General features: G+C 61.3%; 5 protein-coding genes across 5 annotated transcripts; all 5 read right to left on the bottom strand.

Annotated features, from left to right (window-relative positions):
- Positions 1-2,464, bottom strand: GGTG_08750 (hypothetical protein). The gene is made up of 3 exons (XM_009226592.1): positions 660-2,464; positions 200-232; positions 1-96 (listed from the first exon to the last, which is right to left on the bottom strand). Exons 1-3 carry the CDS (start codon positions 2,292-2,294, stop codon positions 79-81), a joined length of 1,686 nt encoding a protein of 561 aa, XP_009224856.1. The 5' UTR covers positions 2,295-2,464; the 3' UTR covers positions 1-78.
- Positions 2,465-2,720: 256 nt separating this feature from the next.
- GGTG_08749 (hypothetical protein) lies at positions 2,721-3,779 on the bottom strand (the record flags this gene model as incomplete). Its single annotated transcript, XM_009226591.1, has 2 exons — positions 2,721-2,864; positions 2,958-3,779. The coding sequence occupies 2 exons, from the start codon at positions 3,777-3,779 to the stop codon at positions 2,721-2,723; spliced, it is 966 nt and encodes a 321-aa protein (XP_009224855.1).
- A 1,137-nt stretch (positions 3,780-4,916) lies between these two features.
- Positions 4,917-8,503, bottom strand: GGTG_08748 (hypothetical protein). Its single transcript, XM_009226590.1, has 2 exons — positions 5,934-8,503; positions 4,917-5,869 (listed from the first exon to the last, which is right to left on the bottom strand). The coding sequence occupies exon 1, from the start codon at positions 8,230-8,232 to the stop codon at positions 6,421-6,423; it is 1,812 nt and encodes a 603-aa protein (XP_009224854.1). The 5' UTR covers positions 8,233-8,503; the 3' UTR covers positions 4,917-5,869; positions 5,934-6,420.
- A 597-nt stretch (positions 8,504-9,100) lies between these two features.
- On the bottom strand, positions 9,101-10,243 carry GGTG_08747 (hypothetical protein; the record flags this gene model as incomplete). The annotated part of the gene is made up of 3 exons (XM_009226589.1): positions 10,139-10,243; positions 9,953-10,069; positions 9,101-9,888 (listed from the first exon to the last, which is right to left on the bottom strand). The coding sequence occupies exon 3, from the start codon at positions 9,884-9,886 to the stop codon at positions 9,101-9,103; it is 786 nt and encodes a 261-aa protein (XP_009224853.1). The 5' UTR covers positions 9,887-9,888; positions 9,953-10,069; positions 10,139-10,243.
- A 440-nt stretch (positions 10,244-10,683) lies between these two features.
- On the bottom strand, positions 10,684-12,488 carry GGTG_08746 (hypothetical protein). Its single transcript, XM_009226588.1, has one exon. The coding sequence runs from the start codon at positions 11,764-11,766 to the stop codon at positions 10,882-10,884; it is 885 nt and encodes a 294-aa protein (XP_009224852.1). The 5' UTR covers positions 11,767-12,488; the 3' UTR covers positions 10,684-10,881.
- Positions 12,489-13,039: the final 551 nt, after the last annotated feature.

Raw genomic sequence — 13,039 nt, 5'->3', positions numbered from 1 at the left:
GGGGGAGGAGTGACGTCTGCTGTCGTGGCCGTGCGGTTCCTTTTCCTCCCCTCTGCCCCTCTCGAAAACCGGGTTGACCTATTTTCTGTAGTAGATCTGCGGGTGACAGGTCAGCCTCATGTAAGTGTCGCAACGCACCGCATATGCAAGGCGCAGATGCGGCCGTGTAGGGAGGGGAGGGGCAAGCCTGCAAACCTACCTTTTTGAACATAAAATGCAATTGTAGAATTCCCTAGCGCAAAAAGGAATGTCAGCCGCCACATGAACTCGCTCGCATACAGACACAACGCCAGGGTGGGTGGGGCACATGAGGAAGAAACCAAAGCCTGCAGACGTTGAGGCCAGGGGTAGTGGACATGGGGATGGATGACAAGGGTGACAAAAACCTGGTAGCCGGAGGGGACCACGCTGCGCACACCTCCTCTTGGTGCAGCAGCAGTTCCAGCCAGTCGGCCGATGGCACGTGTGGGGGTTGGCCAGCCAAGTCTGGCCCGCAGGGATGGGGTATAGGAGGTGTGTGTATGTGTGTATGTGTGTATGTGTGGGTGTTTGGGTGTTTGGGTGTGTTCGCGCAGGGAAAATGTCGATGATCGACGATTGCGTGGCAGTAGGTAGGTGAGTGTGGACCGCAGAAAGGAACACGGCCAGGGCAAACTTACCTTGTCAAAGCTGCTCCTGAACCCCCGCTCCCTCTTGGCGCTATAGTCCCACTCCTTGTCAACGATGCGAAAGGCAATGTCCTCGTACGGCGGCCCGGCGATGAAGCGAATCAGGCACGTGTCCTCCTGGCCCGCGGGCGCCGTCGTCTCGCCGCGCCGGCGGCCGCCCTCGCGGATGATCTTGAAGGTCGGCGCCTTGGTCTTGTCGATGAGGTCCGGGTAGAAGATGTTGAAGCGGTAGCCGTGCACCGTCCGGGGCGGCGGGTTGTCGTGGTCGTAGTGCGTCTGGTTATACTTGTTCCACTCGTAGCCCATCTGCACGCGGTTGAAGTAGCGCGGCTTGCGCGGCCGGTGCTTGTTGGCCCACCACGGCTTGGACTTTGTCAGCGTCTCCTCGGCCGTCAAGATCACCTCGTCCTCGCCCACGCCGCGCGCCAGCTCGCGCTCATACAGCGCCTTGGCCGCCTGCGAGAAGTCGTCCGTCTCGCCCTGCGCGAACCGCGCCGTGCCGGGCGGCGCCGCCCCGGGGGCCGCGGGCGCGGTGCTGGATCCCGCTTTCACCAGCGTCGTCGACGACGATGACGAGGAGCCCTCGACTGCCTCCTCAACGGTCTTGCCATCCTTGCTCTTGCCCTCCTTGCCCTTGGTCGTCGTCCACGCCAGGATGCTGGTGCCCCGCTTAGCGCCCTGCGGCGGGCGGCTAAGCACGTTGGAGTTGGCGAGCGCCTGGGGGTCCAGGTTCTTGAGCAGCTCCAGCCGCACTTGGTGGATCTCCTCCATGATGACGTTCAGCCTCGCCTTGGCCTTGTACACCAGCAGGCTCTTGAGCAGGTTCTCCCAGTAGTCCGGGTCGATCTGCTCGTTGGAGTCCAGCTTGGCCCGGATCTGCTTCTCGAGCGCCTCGAGCTGCTCGTACGACTTTGGCCCCAGGAGCTTGTCCACGCTGGCCGCGACCGACTCTGCCGCCGTCGCGCCGCCGCCCTCACCCCCGCCACCACCACTACCACTACCACTACCACCACCACCACCTTCGGGTCGCCCCAGCTGCTTGCGGTGGTCGGCGCAGAGCGCCTGCAGGGCGCTCCAGTACTCGAGGTTGCGCGCGCTCGTCTCGAGTGTCAGGTACGACCTGATCTCGGCCTCGACCCCGTCCAGCTGCCGCTCGCTCAGGCCGGCGATGAGCTTGGCCGGGCGCGGCACGTTGATGGCCACGTCGGCCTCGTCGTCGTCGAGCGTGTCGCGGTCCTCGTCGACCCAGCGCAGGTTGAAGGCTAGGAAGTCGGCCGGCTTGGCGCGCCGCTCGCGCACGCGGATGTCGGCCTTCTTCTTGGACTGCCGCAGCACGAACTTGTCCTCGCCCGCCACGAACTCCTCCGACTGCTCGTCCTGCGTCTTGAAGTGCCGGGGGTTGTTGGTCGCCGGCGGCGGCATCGCGCCGCCGCCGCTGTTGCTGTGTGGCGGCCTCCTGTTGTTGTTGCTGTTGTTGGGATTCCTGGAGGGCTTCGATACCCGATTTGCCGGGTCGCGTCTGGGGGCCGTGATGCCTCGATCTCGGTTCCGGTCCTTGCCTGGCGGCGCGTCGCTTCGTGTTGGCGATTTTGAGCCCGCGATCATGGCGGCACGCCCAGGATCCATCTCGGCGACGTCGGACGGCCGAACCAGTATAGTTGTCGATCTAGTGAGTTCTTTCGTAGGCGGTCTAATTCAGGGAGCTCGGAGAAGATGGCTGGAGACCTGTCGGCGTGGTGTTTGGCGGCCAGCGATGATGGCGACGTTGGGACATGGACCGCCTTCAAGTGGGTCACAGAGAGCCGATGAACGTTCCAAAGTCTTGGCTTGATGCTCAAGCGGAGAAACCTTGGAGTGTGTACACGTGATATGACACGTGTCACCCTCGTTGCTTCTGAATCGCGTCTTATCATCACGTTTATTATTGGACCACCATTTCACTTGTGTTCATTCAGAAGTCCAGGAAAATAAAATATGATCGAGACCGTCATCTTCTATTGATGCTTTGTTCACAAACGCTACCTTCCGACGCCAAACTCCTGATTTGGCTCCTCAACCATACGCCACATTAAAATTACACAGAAAATCCGCTGACCCATGCCCAGCAAGGGGCTGTACCATCCTTCCCCATTGTACCAGCTCCGGTACGTGGCCCCCAGGATCGTAGTCCTGTTTGTACCGACGAAATAAGTATTTCTAGATGCAAAAAAAAACAAGCCATAAACATAAACCATCATGTGTCATATAGTTGTCGTTTTGTTTTCTAAAAAGCCAATCGAGAAGCTAAACCAGCGACGCCGGCTTCACCCTCGCCATCTCGGACGGATATATGCCCGTGTCGTTTGTGAAGCTCCTGGCGACAATGGTGCCGGCGCCGCCCTCTGGCCTGAAGGCCGGGTGCGCCCAGATGGGGGGCGTGCGCGTGCGCAGCGACGGCGGCGGCACGGGCGGCGGCGCGTCCCTGTTGTCACCACCCCACCGCGCGTTGGCCCAGGCCGGCGGGCACTTCTTGCCGTCGGGCAGCTCCCACAGCCACCGCTGGCTCGAGCTCGGGCTGGGCCGCGGGCTATTGTTGCCGGTGCTGTTGCTCCTGGTGCGGTGGCTGTTGTGGTTGCCGCTGCTGGACGGCCTGGACCCAGACGAGGGCGTGCCGCTCCCCGCGCTGGCGCTGTCCCCGACATCTCTCCACACGCAGTGCGGCGGCTGCAGGACCGAGGGCGAGGACACGGGCGAGGGCGACGCGCCCCCGAGCAGCATCTCCTTGTCGTCGGCGTCAAAGTCGTCGGTGCCGTCCGAGTTTGCGCGCTGGCGCCTCAGCCGGCCCGAGACCCAGTTGGTGCGCACGCGCGGGCTGGCGGGCGTCGGGGGCAGCGGCTCGTCCGGGATGCTTGGCGCGCGCTCCGATAGCGCGGGCTGGTCGACCGAGGCGCGGCTGCGCAGCGACTTGTCGATCATGGCGACGCGCACGCGCTCCTCCTCGAGCATGACGGTCGAGTGCGTCAGCTTGCGGCTGCGCTCGTACTCCTCCCACGTTAGGTTAGGGTCGCGGCGCCGCGCCGACAAGAAGTCCTCGGCCGCCTCGGAGCGCCGCCGCCGGTGCCGCCGCGCCATGGTGTAGATGACCATGCCTGCCATGATGAGGAGCATGAGGCCGAGGACGGCGATGACCACGAACAGAGGGATGTAGTTTTCTGATGCTCCTGCCGCGGGCGAGGACGTTTCCCTCGGACCGTTTGCGGCCGCCAAGGGGTCGGGGCTGGCTGATGATGGCGGCGGCAGCGGCGGCGCTCTTGTTGTGGTGGCTATTGTGCTGTTCACGGATTCGGAGATCGCCGGGTCGCGGGCGTAGGTATTTGCCCTGAGTATCATGTCCGGCCTGTTGACCGACCAGAAGCCGGATGCAATATCGGTCGAGGCTAAGGGGTATATGTATTATTGTGCACTGAGATATATAATGAGCGAGAGACAAGTGGGTGCTGGTAGGAAGACAGACAGCAGACTGCTCGGCACAGGAGAGAGACCGGTGGAGGAGTCATGCATGTCTGGGACCCAATGGCCAGGTCCAGCTGGGAGGAGGAGAGACGGAGGCGGGATTCATGGCCCCATGATGGTTCTGTTCTAAACGGGCGTCGCAAGTCGGTAATTTCCACCGAATGGGAAAGGAGGGAACAAGAAGAAAAGAAAAAAAAGAGAGAGGGAAAGGAAAGACGCTATGTGAGGGGGGATGCCGCTAGCCGCCGTTCCGATCTGCACCAAGGCAGCGCGAGGCCCCGACCTAGGTGGGCAGGCACATACATACTGCAGGAGATAGATGACCACAACCCCCATGGCGCAGCCAAAGGCGGGCATTCGGTTCGGGCTGGCGTGGTTAAGGTTCAAGGTGGACGAGCCAGTCACGTCACCAGAAGAGATTTTGCTGTGTGCCCCTCCGCTTGTTGCTCGCTCACCGACCTTCAGCTTGCTTCTTCAACAATGCGCTTTTTCAGCAGCCGCAATCTGGTCCTAGAATGTCAATTTCGGCAAGGCCAGCAGAACGCGCACGTTCCGGGGTATCCATGCCGACACGAGGAGGATCCCACTCTGGGCCCTACCCCTGGGGCAGCGCGGACGAGCCGCTGTCGAACCAGTCGCAGTCCCGATCGGTTGGGTTGGAACCTTTTTTGGGCCGATTTTTGGATGGTGAGGGGAATGGAATGGTCGAGGAGGAGTCGAGAAGTCGGCCGCTGCAACGGTGCTGCAGCAACAGGACCCTGCCCCCTTTTTCCTCGGCGATGCTGTTCCGTTGGCCAGGAGAGCAGCAACCCGGCGCTGGTGTCTCCCAATTGGCGCCCGACTGCTGGCGGCCAGCGGGATTGGCTGGTGGGTGGGAACAGGGCCACAGTTTGTGCTATAATTGGTGCGATAACTGACAACACGAGCTGACCCGCAGCGCCGCCAAGGATCCAGCCGTGGCCGTGGGGAAGCGACTGAGCCGGGTTCCTGCCCAGCTTTTTGAGCTTTTGGGGCCCCGTCTCGTGTTTGCCAGCCAGGGGCCTCCTGTCATGCCATCAACCCTGCCATCTCCATCTCGACTGTCTTGGCCTTGCGCTTTCTCAACCGCCCACGATAACCTCAGACAAAATCTAGATAACCGACATCAGTGACCACGCCCCGAAGCATTCCCCCACGTGCCCGTGCCATCTTCTCATCCTCACCTTTCCCACCCCTCTACCGACCCCGTGCTGCCCTTGGACGCCAGCCCGGGCCTTTCCCCGCTCCCTCCTCGGACCACGCCTCCGCCTGATCCTTTTTCGGCTCCGAGAGTCCCAACCTGCTGGCGCCATGCAGTGCGCCAAAACGCGGGCGGCAGTCTTCCGTCACCACTCAATCAAGACAATCGTCGACTTCCCTCCACAACCCGCAACCCGCAACCCGCAACCCCGCGATCCCAAACCAGGCAGGCCTTAACGTGGACCAAAGCTCGCCATTCCCGTTCGCCGTCGCGGAAAACCTATGTAGGTCTTAGACGGCTTTCTCCCCCGCGTTTCCAAGACGGCTCGGCACTCGTTGCCTGCAGAATGACCACCGCCTACCCCCCGCCAACCGCCGCCGCCAGGCGCTTGAAAGAAACTTTGCGGCATGTGTCAGCAGCGTAGGACCACGCGGGCGGACTTGTCAGTTTTGTGACAGGAGTGTCCGGGCGGCTCCGATCGCTCTGGACGCTGTTCCACGGTCAGGTCACCCGTCACTCGCCATCAGACGCTCCGCACTGAGGATGGCACCTACCTACCACTGAGTGCGTGTGTGGTCGGCATTTTCTCGGCCTGATGCGCATTGTGCCATCCGGGCCGGGCTCCCGGGCCGCTTCGTCACCTGTCTCTCTCGTTGTTCTCGTGACGTTGTATTGCCTGAAAGCAAAAATGCCTCTGCCCACTGAGGTACCTGCCAAACCCTGAACAAACGGCCGTCAGGCCTCAGCTTCTTCACCTGTCACCAAGTCGTCACAACAGATGACGTTCGTAGCGGTGACACCATGGCGGGAAGTCGGAGCAGTGGGTGTGTTTCAAAAGGCTAAGTGCTGTCCCGCCCCGCCAAATTGTGTGCAACCATGTTGGAGGCTCATCCCAATGAGACTGCGCGGCGACTTGACCCAAGGAGATGGCAGGAGTGTCGCTGGAGAAAGAATTCATGGAAATCGCTCTACTATACCAGAGAGATGGTAGGTGGCTATGGGGAAGCAAAGTGCCAAACTCGTAAACGTGACATGACAACGCTAGTGATGCAAAACTTCAACGACATCCTCAAAACTTCCTCTTCTTCTTGACAGGGCCCGCCGCGGCCTTCTTTGCAAGCTGCTCCTGGAGCTCCTGGTGTCGCCGTGCTGCACGCTCCTCCGACGTCTCGCGCTTCGGCGGCGGAGCAGCGGGCTCTTCCGACGCCCTGGCTTTAGCCGACCTCCCACGTCTCCCGGTGCCGCTGTCGTCGCCGACGTCTTCTCCGTCCCCCCTTGCTTCGTGCCGCCCGCGGCGGCCTTGCCGATCTTGCCCATCCTCCTGGCGGGGCGCGCCTTGGCCGCGGCGGCGGACCCGTCGTCCTCCTCGGCGGTGGCCGTGTTTGACGACTCCGGGGGCTTGTCCTCGGCCGCCGGCGGGGCCTTTTCGCTCGCCTTGACCGCGGCGCCGATCCGGCCCATCCTCCCCCGGGCCGGTTTTGGCTTTGGGGAAGACAGGTCCACCACCACCGGCTCGTCGGCGTCCGAGGCCGTTTCTGACCCGGCGCCATCCTTCATAGCAACCGCCTCGGCACGAGGGCGAGGCGCTTCCGCTGCCTCGCCTTCCGATGCCGTCTCGGCCTCTGGGTCGGGCTCGCGCTCGGGCTCCTTTCCTCTTCCAATGGCCCCCATGCGTTTCTTCGACTTTGTCGGTGTAGTGATCTTGGGCGGCGGGTTGCTGTCGGGGATCTGGGTATTGCCCTCGCCCCCGCTGTCTGTGGACTCGTCGTCGTTGACGGATGGCGGCGCTTGTTTCTTGGCCTGCTCTGCCCTGCGGGCAGACAGCAGGTGCGGGGGTGTTGCCTGAACCTCGAAGTCGTCGTCGTCGTCGTCGTCCCCGCTCCGACGCCGTTCGCTCGGAGGTGGCGTTTTTCTCGAAGAGGAGACCCTATTTCTCTGCACGAGCCGGACCTTATCCCCGGATCCCTCCTGTATCTCGCTCCACCAGTTGTCGAGCGCGGGCCACTCCGGATACTCCAGAGAAGGATGACGCTGGAGAGCCGGCTCGAAGACGTTGTCCATCAGATCCTTGACGTCGCGCGCCGGGACGGGCCCCTTTATGCGGCTGTTCCCCGGCCCGTCCTCCTCGCCGTCGTGCGCGTCGTCGTCGCCGACGCCGCCACCCCTGAACTTCCTCTTGAAGCCAGCCGCGTCAAAGGGCGCCAGGCCCTTGACGCGGGCCTCGGCGACGGCGCGCGTGATCTTCTTCTTGCCCGTGTTGACGAGCGCGCTAAAGACGTGCTCCATGCGCGCGCCCGTGCTCTCGAGCTTGTCGACGACGCGCGATATGACCCCGTCCTTCTCGCGGACGACCCCGAGCAGCGCCTCGACCTCCTGCGAGCGCGTCAGGTGGGCCTGCACCAAGGGCAGGACCAGGTCCGCCACGAGCGCCGCGGCGCCGCCGTGCCTGAGGCGGACGGGCCACTTGAGGGGCCTGAAGCCGGCGGGCAGGACGCAGGTGACCTCGAGCAGGAGGTCCGCGGGCGCGGCGCCGTCGTTCGGGCCGGTGGACGATAGGGCGAGGGCCGTGTCGGCGTGGTTCGGGGAGTCCGGGTCGAAGGCGGCCTCGATCCAGCGCAGCAGCTCCTTGAAGTTCTCCGGGTCGTCGCTGGGGTCGATGCTGGTGTTCTCCTGCAGGCAGCGGAGCAGGATGGCCTTGCGGTCCAGGCTCTCGCGCCAGACGTTGGCGAGGTCCGTGATGTGTACCGAGTACGATACCGGCGTCGTGCTGAACGAGGCCGACACCAGCAGGTTGGGAATGCTGCGGTGCGACACCGGGAACGGCCGCCACGACGGGCGGGCGGTGACCGCCATTGTCTCGTCGGCCCGTAACTCTCGCGCTGGCTCAGTGCCAAGTCTGATATTGGGTGGGCACCGCGGGTAGCCCGCACGTGCGGCAAGACAAGATGCACGTGGTGCGGTGCCGGATGACGGCCTGGGAAGGTCAAAACAGAAAACAAAGGAGACGAAAAAAGCATCGAAGCGCCCAGGAAATAGAGTCACGTTCTCAACCCGATTTGAGGCTAGCCCGCCTCGGTTGTGCCCGAGACGCGACAGTCTTTAGCGTGAGGCCTTGGGCATGGGAGACGTCACGTCGGGCGTGGAAGGGTGCAATTGTTGCTGCATCACGTGCCACAGGCAGCAGTCCATGCTGCTAGCCCGCCCAATAAAGTTAGCCGACGTCACCCAAACACCACGACAGGAAGGCCCCTGCATCTGACAACCGCCTGAGGCCTGACCGCCGTGAAGAGATGTGCTGTTTGTTTTCTGTGTGCATTCGAAGGCCTGGATAGTAGCAACATTGTCCTTATTAATCGCACCATTCCCTCCCATCCCGCTGGTGCCAAGAGGTCTCAATAACCACCGTTCTCCATTACGAGATTCCCTACGACGCAAGGCTGGCAGACTTGCGCAAGGAAAAAAAGGAAATAAAAACAGCGCCCTGAAACTGCGAGCCTACCTCCCTCCTATCAGGTCCATCTGGCAAAATGCACAGCCTGTCGGCGGACACGCCATCAAATGCATGCAGTCAGGTTATTAGATTCCATCGTTGCTTCGTAACAGCTCTCTATCTACACATTAGGAAAAGAAACTCTGTCGACCCCTTGGACCAAGCGCCAAGGTTGATGTGTTTGTTTAGCGAGGCAGCGACTGTACCGGCACCCTGCCGAGAGCCGTGTCATCAGATAACGTTGTGAGTTTCAGAGAACTGAGAGTATCTGGAGCTGGCATCTGTGTTATAGCTCTGACGCGGGCGGCTGATGGCGGGCGCCGGCTCCGGGTGGCTGATGACGGGTGCCCGCTCATTCCGGTCGACGGCGTACGTCTGCTGATGGCGGCTCATTGCAGGCGTCTGTTCATAATAGCGGTTGATGACGGGCGCCGACACCTGCTTAGGGCCGTCCTTGCGCCCGAACCTGGCGGAGTAGATCATGGCCATGGCGTAGCCCGCGGTCAAGACCTGGAACCCCGCCGCAGCCCACTGCAGCCCCTCGAGCGGGGCGCCGCGGGTGACGAGCCGCGACGCGAACGCGGCCGGCGGCGCCGACGACACGGCCCCGTCGTCGTCCAGGGAGGACGGAGCCGCGACGGCGAGGCCGTGGATGCCGGCGGCGGCGTAGGCGAGCGCGGCGCCGGCCTGGGTGGTGGCGGCGGACGAGAGGGAGGCGGCCGCCGCCGCGGCCCAGGCAGAAATGGCCAGGCCGTAGCGTGGTATCTTGTTGTGGGGTGCTTTCTGGTACCAAGAGGACAAGGCGCAGGTTGCTGCGAGGAGGACCACGGGGGCGAGCAGGAATGGCGCCAGGATCTTGTCTTCCTGCAAGGTGCGAGCGGCTTGTAGAATGGGGGCGGCGGTCGTGTTGGTGAGGTTTCCGACGGGGGAGGGTAGGAAGGCGGCCGAGAGCTGGTTCTTGGGCAGGAAGGCCGTGGATTTACAGATTGGGCCGGCCGAGGGAACGCGGAGGCACATTCCTGTACCGGGGAGCCTGTCAGCTTGTGAAGGATACAAAGCGGGGAGTTGATGAGACTTTCTTACCAAAATAGCCGACCTGGATGGTGATCTCGTCCGTAGTGTTGATGTTCTCCGCCAGGGAGACAACAAAAAAGTCAGGGGTCCGCGCTACATCAGTGACGCAACCCGTGAGACAGAGAACTGTTTGTTCACGTCAAGTAATCAGCAGTGATATATCTCGTGTCGTGTGCCAGTAGGGCTGTTACTTACGGGAGAAGATTAAAGCCAGACCAGGAAAGATGCAGAGAAAAAGGACTTCCAGGCAACCCCGCAATGTCACTCTGCTCAAGTGGTGGGACGTGATGTTGCGGAGACTGTAAGGATCCGTACCCTTCGGCTCTATGATAGGCATACTTGCTTCGGGTGGTTGCCGATTTTTTGTAGCTAAGTTATGTTGGGTGTCGTGTGCGGCCAGCGCAGGTCAAAATCAAGGTGAAAGTTGCAAGTGGCGATGAAGTAAATACAGTTGGAAGAAGGAAAAGAAAAGGAAAATCGAGAGACCAAAGGCGGTTTTGGAGGCTGCATTTCGTACGCAAACGAATATTTTAGCCAATCAGGCAGCTCATAGTCCATGTTGTGATATTTGTCGCCTTTGTCCAGTGCATAAAGAGCCAGCGCAAAGGTCCAAAATGAGGCTGCCACCAAGATGAAGAATCTTGGGCACCGTGCTAAAATTAGCACAAAGGAAACGAGACGGTTCACATGCTACATCAAAAGAATACCGTGTTGACGCGTCAGAGCACCATAACCAAACATAACAGTCAAAGTTTCTTTGAATTTAGGGCAAAGCGATGCAAATACGATATGATATTTGTTCCAAGCCAAGGGTATCTCTCTCCAGCTGTGCTAGCCGAGCTTCTAATTACTGCCGAGTGACAAAGGAGACAGGTCATTAAGTGGTGTAAGCCAGGTGCATACGGGGCTGCCAGCGCTCCTCCCCCACCCGATACTGGTCAATACAGGGACGAGATGGACCTCCTGCCCCGGCTCTTGATGGAAGAGGGCTTCGAGTCCCGGTGGAATATGCTGCTGATGGTGCGCCTTCTCCAGCGCGGTGGCGGCGGCGGCGGCGCCCCCATCGGCATGGGTGGCGGCCGGGTAAGGTTGTTGGCGGGCGCCTCAACATTGGACGGCGAGATGTCCTCGTCCGCCGCCGCAGCCGGGCCGCCCTCCTGCGCGGCCAGGATGGCCAGGCCCTGCGGGAAGCGCAGCGGCTGTGTGGGCGGCGTCGCCAGGAGCTGCTGCTGCTGCTGCATCTGCTCGTCGTTGGACACGACGCGGCTGCCGGGCGTCTCAAACGACTGCGAGTAGTTGCTGAGCGTGCGCTTGGGCAGGTCAAAGGCGTACTCGCTGTCCTCGTCGACGCGCTCGATGGCCGTGCTCAGCAGCCGCACCTGGCCCGACCGCGCCATGTTGGTGCGGCTGTACCAGCCCGCGTCCTTGCCGCTGGAGACAGGGGTCTGGGGCGAGTAGATGCTGGACGTCCACGTGCCCTGCCGTACTAGCGGCCGGAACTGCAGCCCTAGCGCGACCTCGGGCGTGGAGGTGGCCGTGGTGATGATGCTGTTGTTGCTGTTGCTGCTGTGGTGGTTGCTGTTGTTCAGGGATGACCACGCCTCCTCGTTCTGCCTGGTGTTGTCCTCAAAGTAGTAGTCGTCCCCGACGCTCGGCGGTGGCGACGCCGTCAGGGGTGGCGAGGGCGGCAGCTCTGCCATGGAAGGCATGGGCCGCCCGCAGGCGTGGCATGGCTCGCCCGGCCGGGACGGGGCGTGGTACGTCATGTCTGCCGGCCCCGCCTCGTTCTTCGGCATCACGCTTCTCCGGAACTTGCTGAGCATGGCTGTATTGTAGCTTGGCCGTGGCCGTGCGTCGGGCTGGATGTTATCGGGTGAAGTCTCGGGGGAGGAGGGATGTTTAGTCTTGGAACAATGCTTGGACGAATTGAAGGGGAGATGACAACGAGCAGCCAGGCTCGTGGTCTGAAAACGGACATGATGAGAGCCGGCGAGGCGGGCTGTCAGCCATATGTACAGACACAAGACGCATCAGTCTCGCGAAACGGTTTCGGGTAGCAGGGCGCTGGCAGGGCAGAGGTGGGCGCCAGCGAGTCAAGATGCGGGCATGATCGCCCCCTACGCGCGGGCGCTGATCCCGGCTCGCCGACCCTGACGAAACCCTCAGGTGCGCCGGCCCTGCGGGGCGGCCCTACGCAGGCGGCTGTGGTTGGTGGCAGCACCCGCCGGCTCTCAATGCCGACTCCTGATTGTCCCTAAGCTTTCTGCTAGCCCTCCGCAAACAAACCCGGGACAGGCTGGTCTGGCGGTTGGGGATTCACAGACGGGAGGCTGAACACAGAAAGCTTCTTCGACCCGAAACCGAGGTTGGGTCTAAACGTTGGTCGGCGTCTCGCTGAGCGAATCGATTGGTTGATAGGTCGAACGAATGCCCGGCCAGGTAGGGCGGTAGGCGAGTGCAACCGTCAACGCTGGGAGCCGTGCGAGGGCTTGGAGGTCCATCAGAGGTTCATCAGACGTGCTTTTCATTCAGCAACCAACCGTTGCCATAACCCGTTTCCCGTCGTCGTAAGCCGGCCACGGGACGGCAGCACATGCTATTTTTGGATTAATGCAAGATTGCTTATCGAATGGATAAAGTTGTACGTATTTACATTTAGTTTGGGCGCAAGCTATTTGTGCCTGGTACGGACGACAATGGACGATAACTAAATTTTGTGCATTGGAAGCATCGATATAGTGAGACTATTTTTGGGAAAGCCAAAATGTGAGGACGATTGTTGATTCCCGGCAGTTGTTCTTCGCGCGTGCTGCCAGTCTGACTGTCATTTGTCTAGATCGAGCGTGGCACTTTTACAAGCAATGCTGGAACTCGGCGGCCGCGGCACAGCGCGAAATCCATAGTACGGGAAATTGCCATGCAGAAGTGCATTAGAACCAATCCATTCCGGTAAAATGTTCGGGAGGCAAACGACGCTCTGGTTGAGGGAGGCCGGCCAGAGGAGGCGGACGTCAAGGACAGCACAGGCCAGAGCATGAAGATGAATCGTGCGTGTTATCGGCACCCACTTTAGTACTAGGTGTGATGGGTATATAA

This window comes from Gaeumannomyces tritici (assembly GCF_000145635.1).
Source record: "Gaeumannomyces tritici R3-111a-1 unplaced genomic scaffold supercont2.4, whole genome shotgun sequence".
NCBI lineage: Eukaryota > Fungi > Ascomycota > Sordariomycetes > Magnaporthales > Magnaporthaceae > Gaeumannomyces > Gaeumannomyces tritici.
The sequence above is the reverse complement of the archived record's forward strand: the minus strand, read 5'-3'. Positions and strand labels throughout refer to the sequence as shown.